This window comes from Mesocricetus auratus, unplaced genomic scaffold, assembly GCF_017639785.1.
Source record: "Mesocricetus auratus isolate SY011 unplaced genomic scaffold, BCM_Maur_2.0 Super-Scaffold_100020, whole genome shotgun sequence".
NCBI classification, from domain to species: Eukaryota; Metazoa; Chordata; class Mammalia; order Rodentia; family Cricetidae; genus Mesocricetus; species Mesocricetus auratus.
In genome coordinates, this window is record NW_024429201.1 from 5,942,774 (window position 1) to 5,961,122 (window position 18,349).

At 44.0% G+C, this 18,349-nt stretch overlaps 1 protein-coding gene across 1 annotated transcript; it reads left to right on the top strand.

Annotated features, from left to right (window-relative positions):
• Positions 1-5,872: 5,872 nt before the first annotated feature.
• Positions 5,873-6,645, top strand: Hspb3 (heat shock protein family B (small) member 3). The gene has a single exon (XM_005065524.4). The coding sequence runs from the start codon at positions 6,066-6,068 to the stop codon at positions 6,522-6,524; it is 459 nt and encodes a 152-aa protein (XP_005065581.1). The 5' UTR covers positions 5,873-6,065; the 3' UTR covers positions 6,525-6,645.
• Positions 6,646-18,349: the final 11,704 nt, after the last annotated feature.

An 18,349-nucleotide genomic window follows, 5' to 3' on the forward strand; every position in this document is an offset into this window, starting at 1 on the left:
AAAGAGGAACAATTTATTTGGGAGCATAGCTTCAGAGGGCTTAGCCATTTGGATCCCTGTTTCTGAGCTCCTTACGATGCAGAATTTTCCCATAGCAGGAACTTGTGGAGGAGGGAGCTGTTCTTCACTTGCTGGACAGGAAACAGAAGGACAGCAAAGGACCAAGGAGATTACCCTCTGTATCTGTTCCTAATGGTCTACTTCTTCCAGCTGTGTGCCATCTTCTGAAGTTCTCAGAAACTCTTAAAATAGCACCACTCGCTGGTGACCAAGACCCCAGCTTCTGAGCCTTGCTGGGACATGCCCAAATCTTAATAAGGAGGCAACAAGGAAAGTCTTCCTGGTATGGAAAAGAGAAATGATGGGAAAGCTCCCCTCCAGCATCCTGAGGACAAATTTCTTCCCTACCTAATTAGCTTCTTGTATCTTACCCCAGAATCCTGCAGACTAGTGCCAGAAATCAGTGCTGGAGAAGGTCTTGAGATGTTCAAAGGAGTGTCTGGGAAACAGGCCACAAAGAAGAAACCTACTGGGCAGGCTGCAGGAATCGACAACAGAGAGATGGTCTTCCTTCTTCCTCTTTTTTGTCCCACTAGATTTTTAAAAAGAAGCAATTTTATTTTATATATCAATCCCAATTCCCTCTCCCTCCCATCTTCCCATGTCCCCTACCAACCCCCCATTACATCCTCCCTTCTGCTCCCCAGGGAGGTTGAGGCCTTCCATGGGGGATCATCAAAGTTTGTCACATCATTTGGGGTATGGCCTAGGCCCTACCCCATGTGTCTAGGCTGAGAGAGTATCCCTCTATGGGGAATAGGCTCCCAAAATTCATCCATACACTACCAGAGGCCCCATAGACTTCCCAGGCCTTCTAACTGTCACCCACGTTCAGGGGGCCTGGTTCACTCCTATGCTGGTTCCCCAGCTGTCAGCCTGGGGACCATGAGCTCCCCCTTGTTCAGGTCAACTGTTTCAGTGCATTTCCTCAGACTGGTCTTGACCCCTTTGCTCATCACTCCTCCCTCTCTATAACTGGATTCCAGGAGTTCGGCTCAGTGCTCTTATTATAGGGGAAGGGCATTTAAGGTAGTCTCTCCATTATTGCTTAGGCTCTTAGTTGGGGTCATCCTTGTAGATCTCTGGACATTTCCCTAGTGTTAGATTTCTCTTTAAACCTATAATGGCTCCCTCTATTAAGGTATCTCTTTCTTGCTTGTCCCGTGTATTAGAAATCTATTCCATCCTGCCATGAGTTCAGAGAACCTGGACTCCTGTTGTCTTTAAGATACTAGCTTAATGGCTGCTGGATGTCCTAGCCTAGGTAGTTCCTATCTAAATAATAATAGACCTAGGCCCAGGCAAGTTTACACTCATCCTGAAGTCTAGGTGATATATGCACCTGATGGCCAAGTAGTCATGCAGCAGCTACAGAGTGTCTTTAGGATTAAGGGGTGTAGTTACTACTTGTCCTTTATACATGATAATAGAAGTCTCCTGCCATTGTCTCCACCTTTGGTTGGTTACTTAAGATTGATGCATGAATAAACTGGGCACATTCAGTATGAACTGAAACTGCCCTCCTGATATTATCCTATGTCTCCATCTTTCCTTTAATGTCTATGGTTAGCCTTCCTTCATCCACACCCCCTCACTCAGAAATGGACCCAGAATGTTTGGCTGGTCCTGATTGAAGCCCCAAAGACACCAGTCAGTGACATATGGCCCCACAACTTGGGTTATTGGTGTTTCGATGACTAGCTTCTTGAGTTTTTTGTATATTTTGGAAATCAGTCCTCTGTCAGATGTGAGGTTGGTGAAGATCTCCCATTCTGTGAGCTGCCATTTTGTCTTGTTGACTGTGTCCTTTGCTCAAAGGAGCCTTATAAACCCAATCCAGCCCTTTGCAGTATTTTATTTGCCAACTGAGATCCCAGGCTGCTGCTGTCTCTGTCCCCTCGGGTCACTGGCTCTTCTCTCTCCCTCACTGTCTCCAACTCCAAACTTTCTTTAACCTGCCAGTTCTTATCTGACCTCTGAGCTGAACTCTGTTGTGGAAGACAGAACTCATAAATTCCAGAGAACAACTTGTGAGCAAGCTGTAATGAGTATTTCTTTGGAATTTCCCTCAGGGTTGAAAAAGCAGGCTTGAGCTCCTCAAGACCAGTGGCCGGGACACTTAAGCATCATGCTACCAACACCAAAGGGCTTCTGAACATGTGTGGAAGGAATTTGGTGAACCATTTGATCCTGCTGATAAAGACCGTTCTGCTGAAATAGTGACTCCTTAGTAACCTCCTCCCTCCGGCCTGGCCTGGCCTAACCCAGCTCTAGATATTATGGTTTATAAAGTTATCCAGTAACATCTATCAGTTTCTAAGGCCTCGATTAATGTTTTAAAAAACATGACAGTGCAGCCACTGAGTTGAAAAATGGATATGTATGAAATAATCTTTTCTCCAAAGGACCTTGATCTTTTTCAATAATATTAGATTCTGAATACCAAAATGTCCAGCTCTTCTTGCACATTTACTGTGCATAGAGTTCTAGTTTATGCATTTGACTATCTTTTAACATCATTGAAATTCTAAAAGGTGCATTTTCCTATTTTACAAGCAAGAAAGAAGGCAGGCCTCAAAGGGATTCTTACTTGACATTGACTCAGGTAAAGGACAGAATAAAAATGATCCCAGAAGTCTCTATGTTCCTTAAGTGTTTTCCTTAGTCACACAGTTTCGATGACTTTTTGGGTACATTTATGTGGAACACACATATATTAAGCCTAGTATATTTCAATCAGAAAGCAAGAGTTCAAAATGTATCCTTGAACTTTTCCCATTCCATATTTTCTCCCACTACCATATAATATAAGTCATAAAAAAGTCAGTACATGCAAACACTTCTTTGGAAAATGTAGTCAGAAGGCAAAAGGAAGAATTCCTTGTTTGGAGTTCCAGTTATTTCTCAAGAATCAATCTTCTGTTCACAAGATTCCAGTCTCTGCCACCAGAGGGCAGTCACGACATTAAAAAAAAAAGAACCCCTTCCTCAGAGTTAGACCACCAGATCAGCTAAATCTGGATTTGGTTTCATAGTTCAGTTCGTGCCCTGAAAAGATCTGTTTCTTTCCAGTCTGAAATTAACATGTCATGCCACATTTTAAAAAATGCATAGACGTTCAAAGGAGCATATGACATGTTAGAAGCTGTTTCTTCATAGAGTGATGTTAAAATGGACTCGAGACATATGCTCCATGACATGTGCTTCATACTGGTCTCATTGGATGAGTGTAGACATGCTGCACTGAATATTCAGTGACACAGTCAAAAGCACTCTTCTGTGTCCAGAAATTCGGAATTTACTCAGTTACATGCCATCTGGGTTTCACTAAACTATTCATCCCAGAAACTTAGTTTTACGCCCCGCCAGAATCATGAATAAGAGCTCTTTGCTCAGATCTGTAGAGTACCTTCCTAACTCCCATAAGGCTTAGTTGACACTGGGTTTTATCGTGGAATAGATTCTTACTGAAGGGAAGCTTGAGGATGAATGCTGAAACTATTGGGTTTAAAAGAAATATCTGAAATTGAGTATTGCCCATGTAGGGATCAGATAGACACACCATCTACAAAGGTGCAACAGGACCTCTTGCTATTTGGTTCTTTCAAACAGACCAATAGCCTGCTTTCTTAAAGATGTCTTATTAAAGCCAAACAAAGCAGATGCTAGCCCCTGGCTGGTTCTACCTGTCTCTCCTCACCCGAGCTGTCTGAGTCTGTAACCTGAAGGCAATGAGTAGATCCTGACAGACTATGGTTTAATATATATATCTGCTTCACCACTGAGCCTGGTTCCTGTCTTCTCACCCCTAAGCAGTTGACTGAGCCATGCTTCTCTCCACTGGACTCTCTTCCTCCTGCGCCAGCTCAAAGTCACGCACAGCCACAGACAGAAGATCAGATCAAGCATTAAATCATACACAGGAGAAACTTACATTTTTGTCTCTACCTTGGTCGATACTGTAGACATTTAAGTAGGTGTTGCTGTTGTTGTTTTTAACTATCACTTGTGACCAATCTGGGGTGGTGAAATCAATTTGGGGGCATTAAAAGTGCCATCATCAGATAGATGGTTTCTGTGCAGTAAGGCTGAATGATCTATACCAGATGCATGCATGTCCTCAGTGGGCCATGGTGGCAAGCATATTTCTTATAGATGTGACCAGAAAGGTAAACAAAGCACAGATTTAACTCCTTTATTCTAGGCCAGAGTCTAAATTTCATTTGAAAAAAAAATAATTCAACTGGTCTTTTGATTGTCAAAATGTGAAGATTTCTTTTTCTTTAGAACAAGAATTTTAGTCAACTCCTTAAACAACTAACCAAGCATTAGGCTTCCCGCTCTGACCCTGCTAGCCTCTCTATCCTAAATTCACTCCTTCTCATTTTAAAGTCTGCATATGTTTGTGCAGATGCCCTTGTCTTCTGTAAACATGATCCTCTCTCTTGACCCAAATATGCCATTGCATGGCTCTTTCTAGAGAACTTTCTCAGACTCCAAGTCTAACTGCTATTGGCATCTCCCATGGAAGATTTGTAAGCAATTAGCAAAGGAGACTACACGGTGTTTCTCCTCTTTTAATTAATGGGCCAGTGTCCCACCTCTAGGGATATCTCTGGTTATTTCCCACCCTAGTTCCCTTCCATCTCCCCCAGGAAAATGTAATGCCACAGATACATATATGTCTCTTTGTGTCCCATGACTCTATAGAACCACCAACCATTGTATAATTATACAGTATCTGAGATTTTATCTACTCTCTTTCCATCTATATCCCTGTCCTCCCCTTCTCTCTCTTTCCATAAAATCGATAGTTTTTGCCTACTCCCTGAGAGTAATTTGACTTCTGTTGAGGGGAAACAAAGTTCTATAAGGTAGGTAAGAACAAACAAGTCAACAGCTAGTTGTCCTTTGTTCCTACTGCCAGATGTCAATTGTTGGAGAGCTTGAGGAAAATAACAATGACACAGACAACAAACTTCGACTGCCTTTGACTTGGCCAAGTGTGGAGTGATTGGTAGTCAATCACAGGGCTACAAAACCAGGAGCCTTGAGTATAACCTGCAATCGAGAGTGGGGCTGTGAGACAGGGATGGACTTCAGCGCAGCACAGAACATTCGACCAGCACCCAGGCTTTCTTTTTATTTAACCTGAAGATCTTTCACAGCAGCTGCCTCGTTCTTTAGTTGAGAAATGACGTGGTTTATCTTTCCCATTCAATAGCTAGGTGCTGACTAGATTAATCACTGGTTTTCTGAAGTTATATATGCAATAGTTGAAAGTGTTGACATTCTTCTCGCTGCTATGACTATTTTTAACACTAAGATTCAGTCCTGAGCTCCTCTGTCCACCTCTGAGAAGTTTCACACTCTTCCAGTTATCTTGTCTCATTCTTGCTGAGTCAAATGTACAAAAACCGAATGACATGGCTCAGATGTCCCTTAAGCACGAAAGACTAAAAGGAGAGATACATGAAAAGGGTGTAGAGTTCACTGGCTGTTTGAAATTGATGGTGTGTGTGTGTGTGTGTGTGTGTGTGTGTGTGTTTCTCATAAAACACAACTAGAATCTTCTCCCTCTTCTTGAGATTTGCAGGCAAAGGAGAGGCCCAACCAGCTGGTGGGGAGATGACCGCACACTTCTTGGTTCATGGGGAGGTGGCACCTAGAAATCTTCAAGCGCTGCTTCTGGTTCCCACTTTGTGTCTTAGGGTAAGCAAGGCAGACAGGGCTGCCAAGGCTAACGGGGCGTGTAAGAGCAATCCGTGCCTGGCTGGCTTGTGTAGGCTGTGAGCTAAATGCAACTCAGAGAGGCGGCTATAAATAGCCATTCATTGTCAGTGCGTGTGAAAAGACGAGCGTGAGTGTGCTGGTCTGATTCAGGCCCAATTAAACGGCTGTCTGGACAGAGCTATAAACGAAGCTGCTGGGACTGGGAATCGGGCACCACCAGCAGCTGGACACTCACGAAAAGGACGCTGTTCAACGCCAGAGTTGCCTCTGCTATGGCAAAAATCATCTTGAGGCACCTCATAGAGACCCCAGTGCGTTATCAGGAGGAGTTTGAAGCTCGTGGTTTGGAAGACTGCAGACTGGATCATGCTCTATATGCACTGCCCGGACCGACCATCGAGGACCTGAGGAAAGCCAGAGGCACCCCGCCAGCTCTTGCAGAGGACTCAGCCTCCACCTCAACGCCACCTGAAGAAAGCAAATGCCGCTTCCAGATCCTCCTGGATGTGGTCCAGTTCCTGCCCGAGGATATCATCATCCAGACCTTCGAGGGCTGGCTGCTGATCAAAGCGCAGCATGGAACCAGAATGGACGAGCATGGGTTTATATCCCGGAGTTTCACCAGACAGTACAAACTGCCAGATGGCGTCGAAACCAAAGATTTGTCTGCCATCCTCTGTCACGATGGAATCTTGGTGGTGGAGGTAAAGGATCCGCTAGTGACCAAGTAAAACCTTATCGGTTCTTGTTCACACCACAGGAGGAAGATGAAAGCCAGCGACCCCCGGGAATGTTTAACTTTTGAGATGGCTTACTGTAACTTTTATGAGGATTAAAAACGTATCCACAGTTCCTGGTATGTGGAGGTTGTCTTTCTTATTGGTAGTCAGGAAGGAAAGCTTTCGAATGTGTGTGTGTGTTTTTTTTTTTGTTTGTTTGTTTTTAGTTCTGAATGACGCTACCTTTACAACGAAATCACCAGAGAACTAGCAGACTATAATTTGGTACTAGGGAGGACCCAACATTGTTCTTGGGGAGTCTAACATTCCAGGGAGGCAGCCTGTATGATCCATGGCAAAGCAGCCATGTTCAGCAAAGAGATTCTATTCTTACTCATTTCATGAAAAGTTTCTGTATTGCTGAAAAGAGGTGGGGGCCCCTTCAGAGAGGAGCTTTTATCTCTGGCTATTTTAATTAAAGAGGACCCTTGTAACTATAGAGTCAGACTGTTAGAATGTGGTGCCCTCCCCCAAACATCAGGGGGAATTTTCAGGTATCTTAGTTTTTAAAAGTTCCAATCTAGACCTCACCAGTTTTTCAAAGCTAAACTGAATCCTTCCAGGAGTTTTCCTGGCTGGCAGAAAGTGTAAATTGCATGTGTGTGTGTGTGTGTGTGTGTGTGTGTTTTGTTTTTCTGTTTTTTGTTTTGTTAACCTACAGTGTATATTGTCTCATAAGTTAGCTGTAGGAAACTGAAACATTGAACTGCTGAATTCATTAAGTCTTAATTCTCGCTATTTTGAAGCAGAGATAGCAAGTGTCACCCATCTGCTGTCTGCTGCTCCAAAGTTTTAAATAGCCTTGCAGCCAGTGAGGACATCGGAGCTCACGCAGCCAGCTGAGTTCACACAGCGCATGCTTGTCACGACTAGATGAGTGCCTCCTCTGTTCTCCCACACGGCTGCCTTGGCTCAAGACTGATCTGGTAGCGGTTAAGAATTCCAACTTTGGGAAGCTGGCCTTCCACAGCTGCTCATAGGCATTTCAAATATTTGCTATCTCATCCTGTCCACTCTAAACACTTCTGTGGAGGAAGCGGCAGCTTCACGAGGCACTGAGAGTGGGCTGACGAGGAGCCCCAGGCTAGCGCTAAGAATAGAAGAACTCAGTGTGGACGACCCCCGTGTAGGTAACTCCAACATGGCTGCTGTGCTCCTCCATCTTACCTCCTCTGGAGTCAAGTTAAAACAGGGAAGACAGGAAGTGAGTAAAAAATCAGAACTCAAACTCTGAGAATGACATTTGCTACTGTTTTTTTATAACCCTGAAGGGATTTGGGAGTTGACTGTTTACATGACGTTCATGTCCATGGCTGACATTTGGGATGTGAAGTCTAGGAGGAGACGTTATTGCTTGAGAAATTGAATCTCACAGATCAGCATTGTGGCACAACAACGCTATCAGGTGTGAGTGGGTTTCCAGATCTTCGGAAAGGATAGGAAGTGGGGCACATCTGATCCCCACCAAACATTGCTGCCATCAGAGGAGTCACACAACCAACAGCCCGAGGCCTTTCATCTGGCCTTGGTTTGCCTCTAAATGACACCTTCCTTCTCCCCAGGAGGATTTTTTTTCCCTTCAAAAATGAAAATTCAACAAATTGTCCTTTTAGCACTTTTTCTTCCTAACAAAAAATCAAAGGCATACATGGCCATTTTAGGTTTCCAAACACTGAAAAATAAAATGGTTTGTTGTCAGCCACCATGAGACAGTTACTTTAAACATCTAGTTCATGTTCCCTTATCATTTTTGGCAAAATTAGAATTATCCTCACGTGAAATCTGACACCTGATTGCATTGATCGCTGTCCCCACTGCCATCAACCCAAACCTACTCTCTGTATTTCCTAGCCCCTCTTTGATGAAGGCTACACTATTCTGGTTTCCGATTGGTTTCACCCAATGAGAGGCACCCACCAAGGAACAGAGGGAATGTAGCTGGTTCCAGGAGAACAAGTTCAGGGCTTGCTTTTGCTAATCACTTCCACAGGGTAGCAGACAGACTTCTTCAGGACCAGTGTCTCCAAGCAGAACAGACTCCCCAGGGCTATTCCCAGTCTTATGGGGCTCTGGGGTTATGACACTGCTTCAGCAGAAGGTGTGGTCTTCTCTAGAACCTTCTTGTCTAGGGGACTACTCCATCCTTTGTTAATTCCACTCTTTCACAGACAGTGTGCTCCTTAAATTGTCTTGAGAAAAAAATTCTGTCTCTGGTGGGAACCTGGTTTGCATGACTCTTCATATGATAAGCCAAAGGAAGAGGAGAAGTAGAAGGTTATGTTTGCACCCAGGAAGCTGCTCGAGAATGTACCTTTAGAAAACAGTAGGAATTCAAATAGAATTCCACGGATGCCCTTTGAGACCCAATGCTGCTTGACTCACTGCTATTCCAATCAGACTTATCAGTAGACAAAAACAACAACAAACAAACAAACAAACAAACAAACAAACCCTGCAGTCTACTATCTTGCTTCAGAAGGATATTTTCAGCAAATGGTGCCAAAACACTTCATGGCCTTGACCTTTCTTGTGGAAATTTTAGACATGAGACAGGAAAGTGGCCTTGATCAGGGGACAGGGGGTGGGAAGCCTCATATGTGGAAGACCTGTGTGTTTAAATACGTAACTAGGATCTGTATGGACAATCTCAAAAGTAAACAGCCATAGAGAATAAATTATGTTTAGAAATTCAGTGGAGCAGGATTCCTATTTGATCTGAAATGTTCTTATTAATGTTCTTATCAATGATATGAAAACTGCTGTTGGTAGAACTTAGCATGTCAAAACAAATGAGGTACAATCTTGGATTTAAAAAAGTCTTTAACCTTAACAAAAATCTAATTTTCACTAATAGCCATTGTTCTCTTTAGCAGCTTCTAAGTACTGGGTGGAAAGAAGATTAAAATATTCGTTTGTGGTATTAATTTATAAGTTATACCCTTTCTTTCCTTTTCCTGTCTCAGTCTGAGTCTGCACATACAGGAATGCAGTAGCAGGTTGGATTCTCACATACTACGTTTGGACAGAAAAGTTTGTCTTAGCTGACTAGACAGCTAGGTGTTCCCACAAAATAGCAGAGGCAGTGTTTTAAATCTGAAAAAATTAGATGGCTCCATGTGTCTGGTGGTTATATTTCCTGTGTGTTCAACGTACTGTGTGCACACAAACACCATCTCGATAATGGGTGCTTCTCAGCCTGAAGGACAAAGACGAGGTATCCAGTATGGCGAGAGACAGTAGTCCCCATGACACCATTCTTTGTGATCTGTCAGTCAGATGTTCTATGTTTTTCATGTTTTCTTTTTCTTGGTGGTTAGTAAAAACATAGATTGGCATATTAAAGTCACTATGAAAAGGCAATTTTCCAGCTTTAAAAAAATTTGGGATCCAACTTTTTTCATGTATTTCCAGATTATGTTGTTGTGTTCATAAATTTGTGTAACTTGTGATAAAAGTATATAATTGCAAGTTAAAAATTAATAATTTCTCTGTATTGGACTATTTCTTAAATTGTTATGGAAGCCTGCTTCCTTTTAGAAGCTTTTAGCTTTAATCTATTTTAAGTGAAATACCACTTTCTAGCATATTATTGCCTCTGTATATTTTTGCCATACATTCAGTGTGATTGTGTGGTTTTTTAGTAGCTTCCACATGCTAAGGAGGCATTGCACTAGACCCCACATGACCCCAGCCTGTGTGTGTGTGTGTGTGTTTGTTTGTTTGTTTGAGTGTCTCAGAAGCAGCACCATATGACTGACTTAAAAACATAACCTAGTAATCTGTTCTATGGTGGATGAATTTAAACTATTTACTTATGAGAATTAAATATTTAGATTTCTCCCTTTGTGTCTATGTTTATGATGCTTTACTTATTTTTCAGTTTCTGTTTAAGCCCTAGTTTTGTTTTCTACTGATCTTCAAGATATTAAAATGAATATTTCCTGATAATTTATAGGTTAATATAATTTTTAAGGCAAATACCAAAGGCATCTAATATTTCCTTACCCTGAGTATGACTATAACTTTTGTGTTCTTCCTGCTTACTGTACTTATTTTATAAATATATTCGTAATTATATAGTGTTTTCTAAATTCTCAACAACTCTGGGCATAGTAAAACTTAAAATTTTGCCTGTCCAGTTATCAGCCCATTTCTGATGCCATCACAGAATAACTGAGGCTGGGCAATTTATGAAGAACAGAAATTGAGCTCTCACAGTTTTGGATGTTGGGTAGTACAAGGCCAAGGCATGGCATCTGGCGTGGGTCTTAGTGTGTCCTCATACGGTGGAAGGCAGGGGGGAAGATACTGCAAGCCGCTGCCCGGCCCTTGTATGAGGAAGCAGCCTCATGGTCTGGTCTCTTCTTAAACACCCGCCCCTTAATTGCATCACAGTGACAGCACCTGGATTCTGGACTTGACACCTTCAAACTGTGGGAAGCAGTGTACAGAAAGAAGCCAAGTCTCATTCCTGTTGTGTTAAAGCTCATGACGTTTCTTTCATGTGCTTTCCCATGCCTGTGAGTTAATAATTAGGGGTTCTTTTCTCTACCCACCTATCCTTAATTGTGTCACTTGTTTCAAAGTGTCTTCTTTTTAAACGAACTTATCCCCTTACATAATTCCTTGAGCATCCTACACAGGACCGTTTTCAAAGTTTGTATCAGATCCTTCCACACGTAAATTCCAACTGAAGAATATCAAGTTCCAAGCATGGATGTTTCTGATTTTCCCAGCATTAAGTTTCTTTGAGTGCTTAGGAAACTTGTGGTTTAGGTTTATTTTGTCTTCTCTTCAACTACAAAGTAGCTTTCCCTCACTGAGTTTGTGCTGCTGCTTTTGCCCTGGTTTTTCATGGAGGGATTTTAGAAACCTTGCCTTTGCCAACATCAAACATGCTTGTCATCAAACAAGCATGGGGCACGGTGACTTTTTCTTTCTTCTTAGAGAACCTAGAGGGACGTCTCATTCCCTGAGCAGAAAGGGCTCCATGTACCACTGCTTCCTGTGTCACACAGTAAGCAGGACTTCTGTCCCAGGAATTCTGTATTTCTTTATTATGCGAAATCCAAACTCCCTTTGGCCCTGATCATTTCCACCTGGAAAGAAGTTAGTAGGCAGCACACAGCGTTAACAAATGGCCTGAGCAAATCAATTTGGCAAGAGAACAGATTCTTCGGTTTGACTCACAGCTTTGGAGGTTTCACTCGGTAGCTGGTTGGCAGCATTGCTTTGGGCTGGCCCAAGGCCCACATCACGGCTCCAACACACAGTGAAGAACACTGTTCCCCTCACAGGCAGGTATGAAAGAGAACAAGGGACAGCTTCCAACTATCTTCTCCAAGGACGTCCCCCAGTGACCAAAAACCTCCTTTGAGACCCCTCTTGGTAAACTTTTCATCACTTTCCAATGAATCCCTGCCATGGGAGCCACGCCCTTAACACTTGGGCCCTTTGTAAGCATCCCTGTTGTAAACTGTAGCACAAGGCCCACCTGCTGCTTTCTGCTTCTGTCCTGTTTGGGTCGACAGAGTTGTTTATGTGGGTTTCAAAGGTGTCTATGTCGTTTATTTTCTCTTTTTCTGTATGATATATCCTTGCCAAGTGTCAGAACAGCACAGATCTTCCTGAGGGCTGAATTTTCCTGTGAGATGTAGCAATTGACAGAATGAAAGTGGAAGTAAGTCTATCTGTGATAAATCCATCCTTCTCGCAAAGGCTCTACCCCTGCTGTAGCAGTCATGGCTAAAAGTAGCTGTCCCTTCTCAGTTGCCACCTCTTAAAATAGAGCGCGGAAGTGCCTTTGAGATATTTAAGACTTAACTTTTGTCCCTGCTGCAGAGTCAGCAAACTTTTCTCACTTCTAGAACAGGTCTTTAGGACAAAATAGTGCATTGCTTTTGTTATCACACTCATATTTGAAGAAAGTCTGGCAGATTCACAGTAGCAAGGTGAACCACCTCCAGACTCAACGTAAAAGGTCTTTGGGAACGCCGATGTAACTCCAGCTCTCGTTATTTCCAATGCAGTACAGAGAGGCGGGGTAAAGATGCTGACAGGTTCTTGGACCCCAGCTCATCAAGAGAGAAGTAGTTGTCTGCCCTCTCCTCCAGAGCAGGCTGCTGTGTGCTCCTCTCCCACCAACACACTGAGATGGGAGTGGCCCTTGTCTGCCTCTGTGGCTTTGGATCGATGGACTGCCCATCATGGCACTTTGTGACACATGCATTGTTGTTCTGCTCTCCAAGCTTCTGGCTGGAATCTCCTGTCCCTCTTAACACTGATCCTTGCAGGGTCTGGTTTCTCCATATTCTTGTATTTTCTCTCCAAGGTCAGCATCTACCATTTCTCAAAATAAACATTTCAAAGTGGGAAAAATTCAGTGTGCCTTCATTTTTCTGTTGCTATTGAATGAGATAAAGCTAGTTTACTGTTTTTTTTTTTTAATTTGATGGAAGATTTGAAATAGCTCCTTTGTTATGAAGTCCATAGAACAACTTGGTCTAGGGGATGAGGACAAAATAAGGAAATCTTCCTAAAGAGACAGTGGCTATCATGCAGGGTCCTAGTCCCATAATGAATCAACTGGGTATAGGGCTGTGAAAGCATCAATGCTCTACAACAACACAGGATTTGACTGTTAGAGCTGACCTACAAACGTGGAACACAACCGTCATCACTTCCAGAGTCTGTCTTAGCCTGTTTTCTGTTGCTGTAATAGAATCCTTGCGACAGGGTAATTTACAACAGAAAGAAGTTTATTTCTGCCTTTGGGTCTGAAGATTAGTTAGTCGATCAAAGTGCTATCGAGGGCTTTCTGCGGCTTCCATTCATCTTAAAAAGCTGTTCATCCCTCCTGATGACCCAGTCACCTCTTCAAGGTTCCACCTTCCAAGGGCACCCCAGTGGCGATCAGATTTCAGCATGAGTTTCCGAAGGGGCCAACCACATTTACACCTACTTACCTTACAGCTGTACTGACTGAAAAAGGCCAATCAAGTCCATCTTTTGCCGAACAAAGAATAACTCATATCCTTCCTTGATGGCATGTAGATGAAGAAGGGAAGCCAAATAAAGCACGGGGGACAGTCACAGCAAAATACTTGAGTGGGACTCTGTAAGTCATGTTCTCCTTCATTAGCTACAGGTTAGCTGTAGGACACAGCCATGTGGAGTTTCACTGAAGAAGCAGGCTGAATAGAGGCTGGTCTGGCAATCTTCTAGAGATGACGGCACTGTAGTTGAAGGCAAAGAGTACTTCAATGCAAGCAATTCTTTTTAACCTTTCTCCAGATGTTATATGAGACTATGCTTCTATAGATACTCCAGGACAGAGAAGCAGTCTCCTAAAAGAAAAGAAATAGCCTCACACAGAAGGATGCTTCCAGTTGCTCTCCTACCTACCTCTCGTCAGGCCAGCACAAGTGCTTCTTCTCCTCCTGTTTATCCTGACACATTGGCTCTGTCCAAGATCATTCTCGGATGTTTCAAACTAGGTCCCCAAGGCTTCATTTGTCCAGGGCTCTGGCTCTCTTACTTTGATTTTTTCTGATATTTTCTTCTTCTCTGAAAGGCTCCTTTTATCCTGTGTACATGCCAATACATTCCTGATTTTTTTCTGATATTTTCTTCTTCTCTGAGTGGCTCCTTTTATCCTGTGTACTTGCCAATCCATCCCCCCCCCACTTTCTCTCCAGCATCCACTCCTTGGTTTTCTGTTCTAGAGTCCCCTGTTATTCCAGATAGCTGTGACCAACAACGCTGTGCTGGCTAGAAAGTCCCCTGTCCCACACCAGTGAGGGTGGCTGGTGACCTGATGTAACACATAATTTGGGAGACCATCTATGGGTAGGGACATGGAGGAAAGAACATCTGGGGTCAGAACTGCTTGCTATGCTGCTATTGCTTTTCAACTAGCAATGGTTGGAGGAGAATGAAAAATCAAAGAAAGCAAATGGGTCCTAGTCAATGACTAGCAAGACCCTAACTACCCAAACAAGCAACAAGACAAAGAGGGTGAGTAAAAGACATTTTAAAGTAAATGGTAAAAATCAAGTAAATCATAAACTCCATATGCTCTTAAACTTGTGTGTATTCTCCACTTTGTGGGGGGGTGGAAAAGTTTTACAACTGAAGGGTATGAACTGGGTAAAAATCATGGCTTATGGCATAGTCTGCTGCAGAATAGCTGACAGAATAGGAGGAGACCTTGAGGAATTAGAAGCAAGACTTCTGGGAAACACACTACAGCTTTCAAGGGCAGGGTTGAAGGATTCTATCCCAGATGAGACCTATCTGGACTCCTCACTCATGGTCTTGCCAAAAATTTACCATAGAAGTGAGGAGGGATCAGGCTGGACCATACACAGACTCCACCCCCACTCACCCTCACTGTTCCAGTAAAAGCTCCTTCTTCTTTTATCTCCAGCTGGTCTTTGGGCACACCAGTGTCCTTGGTAAAGGCCATGCTAGAATACTGTACAGTGTGACTCTGCTAAGGCAGCCACCAATGACCACAGATTCATTTCATTTCCAGAAGCCACAGAGAGACTGGATTAGTTGTCTTTTTGCTTTCCCGAGGGAATAGTCTTGCTTGCAGAAGCATCAGTGATAGGTCTGTACGACCACTCTAGAAACCTGAAAAACTCTGTCCCAATTCATTCTGAGGCAAATCGTGGAACTGAGACATTATTAAGAAATGAAGGGAGTAGGGAATCCAAGAATCTTGTAAGTGGCTATGTAGAAACTCAAGCTAAAACCCATTCTTTTTTGGCTCTCATTCAGCAACTGCTACTTCTGAGCACTCAGCATGTCTGAGCACTCCCTGTGTCTGAGCACTCCCTTTGTCTGAGTACTCCCCATGTCTGAGCACTCACAGTGTCTGAGCACTCCCTTTGTCTGAGTACTCCCCATGTCTGAGCACTCACAGTGTCTGAGCACTCTGCTTGCTGTTGTGATGAAATGGGAACAATGTGCTTTTTGATCCTAAGGCATTTGTTTCATGGTTTTAGAAAAGTATGTTCATCATAGGGATTCAGGTGCCGCTGAAAAACCCTACCTTGTGTGTGCAGAAAGAAAAGCCCTGTCATCCTGCCTGGGCTGAGGGTACACGACTGTGACACCTTTGCTAGTCTAGCCAACTAGCTCTGCAGCCTAAGGTCTGAGACCCTGACTGCCGTAGCTGTCAATGCATCCTGGCTTCCTTGTAGACAGCAGGTGCTTAGGGATTTGTTTTTTTAAAGGAGCGATGTTGCTGACGTAAGAACACAGTAGATATAAAAATGCAACCTGAGTAGTTCAGTCCGAATCCAGGTCCTGCAGGCTTAGACTCCAGCTCCCTCATCAGCCTGCCTTCCAATCACTGCTTCCTGAATTGCTGAGGAAATGGGGCCGTGGGAGAACCATCAGCAAAGTTGTGTTGTGATGAGCTTTGGGTTTTAGAAAGTTAACTGCAGCCGCTGTGTGACTGGGGGGACCTAGAGTGAGACCCTGGAGATGGAAACGTCACTCAGATACTCACCTGAGACGGTTTGATCCCACAAACAAGAGCAGAAGCTGGGTCTCACTGCTTCTTGTCCTCAGACCCATGGGTCTCTCCCACGCCACTCCTGTCTGAATAGTAATATAGCTCCCACACTATCAGAGCGGAGAGAAAGTACCCAGCGGATAGATGGCACGCACGGGGGACTGCCCGGTGGGGCAGGGGTGGGGTCTGCCCACTAAATCGTAGCTTCCAAGGGGGTTGGAATATGAAGGCTACATAAAGCTGAATGTCCTGGGAGTTGAATGTGAGCAGGCCACATGTGGGGCTTTGACCTTGTGTCAGAATGTGACAGCATTAAGCAAAAATGTGGTTCACATCCAAAGATGTGGACATCAGGCTGACAGGTCAGGACCTGAGCTTGCAGGCCAGGAGGAATTCTCTCTCACCAGGAACTTTCCACTCAGAAGCAAATCTGCCGTCAGATGGCGCCGTCCACTGTCAGCTGTCCACGCTGAGTACAACAATCTCAGCCTCACAAGGCCCTCTTCCATTCTCTCCCCCGTGGCTGTTACCAGCAGGAGATGTGGTGGGAAGACACGTTTGTCAGCCAGACCACATATCTGCTGCAGGGGTGGGGAGGAGAGGGGGGGAGCCATAAAGTGGCTTAAAGCTAAAGTTAAAATGTTTGACTCTTACAGACAGGAAGCTGTTGTGCTTACTAGGTAGCAGTAGCTATTGTAACAACTAAAAATGACCCCCAGGAAATTATAACGCTGGGCAGAAATCAGTAAGGAAGCCCACTCTCCTTGGAAAATGGGATTTTTTTCCCCTGGGAAATTACTGCCATAAAGTTAGCAAGCTTGTAAAGAGGTCCGGGTAGCAAGAAGACTGACCAGCAAAGGGTGTTAAGTCCCTAGGCTCTGGAATTGTGTGACAGCCTCATGTGTGGAGCCCCGTGACAAGCCGGGTGGTGGTGACGCACACCTTTAATCCCAGCACTCAGGAGGCAAAGGCAGGTGGATCTCTGTGAGTTCAAGGCCAGCCTGGTTTACAAAGCAAGTTCTAGGACAGCTAAGGTTGTTACACAGAGAAACCCTATCTCAAAAAACAAACAAACAAAAAGAAGCCCCAAGACAGAACCTTGACCTGTGGCACTGAAAATTAATGCACGTTCATTGTTCTAAGGGACTAGTTCCATTGTCATTTGTCATGCGGTATTTGATAATGAATTAAAGCTGGCCCATTGGTCTGAGGACGTCAGGCCCTTCTATCAGATTCACTGAATTGTCACTGGGTGCAGGGTGCCCTTGAAGAAGCCACGGAGGCTGTCCCTTCAGTCATGGCAACTCCAAGGAGAACAGCTGAAGGCAGTGTCCAGGCTGTGTTAGCCAAAGCTGGAAGAGTAACTTTTTATTCCCAGAGGTAGTTGGGGCCACCTGGCCAGCTTTCTCCCTGCAGTTCTTAGATTGAGGTTCCTCTGGTCTCAGCAAAGATGCCTCAGAAACTAGCAAGGTCGACATCTGAGTTTGAGAAGCATTGAGCCTTACTCCAAAGTTCTCTCATCTTTCCTAAGAGTTGGATTCATTGTTGATGTCTCTGGGTTTTATTTTTTTACTTCCTTTTCCATTTGTGAGAAGAACACCAAAGAAGAGTTTCTCTGAAGTCAAGGGAGAGATGCAGAGTGGTCAGGGGGAGTGATCGGCCCATGTTTATTGAAGGTATCAGCTGGGTTCTAGGGGGAAAACTGGCATCATTTGGTGGAGCGGCAGAAGCCTGGTCAACAATTCTTGAGAACTGAGGTCAGGATTGAGGGGTACCAACATGGAATTAACATACCCAGGCCTGAAGGTGTGAGCAAGTACTTGGAGAGAGAAAACTTAATGGAGAATTCTTGGCATCAGGAGCCATGGCCTTCGGGATATAAGAAAGCTGAGGTTTGTGCCATGCAAACAGGCTAGCCTCCCAAGACAGAAAGTAGGGTACAGGGGGCTGGGGGTGAAAGGTTCCACAGGTAAGAATGAGATACGCCCACAGGTGATCTCCCTTCTAGTAATCTTAAATACTCCATGATAGGACTGAAATGTACATTGCATGTATAGTACTGAGTAGTAAGGGTGGTATATCTTAGTTAGGGTTTCTATTGTCGCAGTGAAACACCATGACCAAAAATTAAGTTGAGGAGGAAAGGTTTATTTGTCTGACAATTCCAGATCATAGTTCATCATTAGAGGAAGTTGGGACAGGAACTCAAGCAGGGCAGGAACCTGGGGGCAGGAGCTGATGCAGAGGCCGT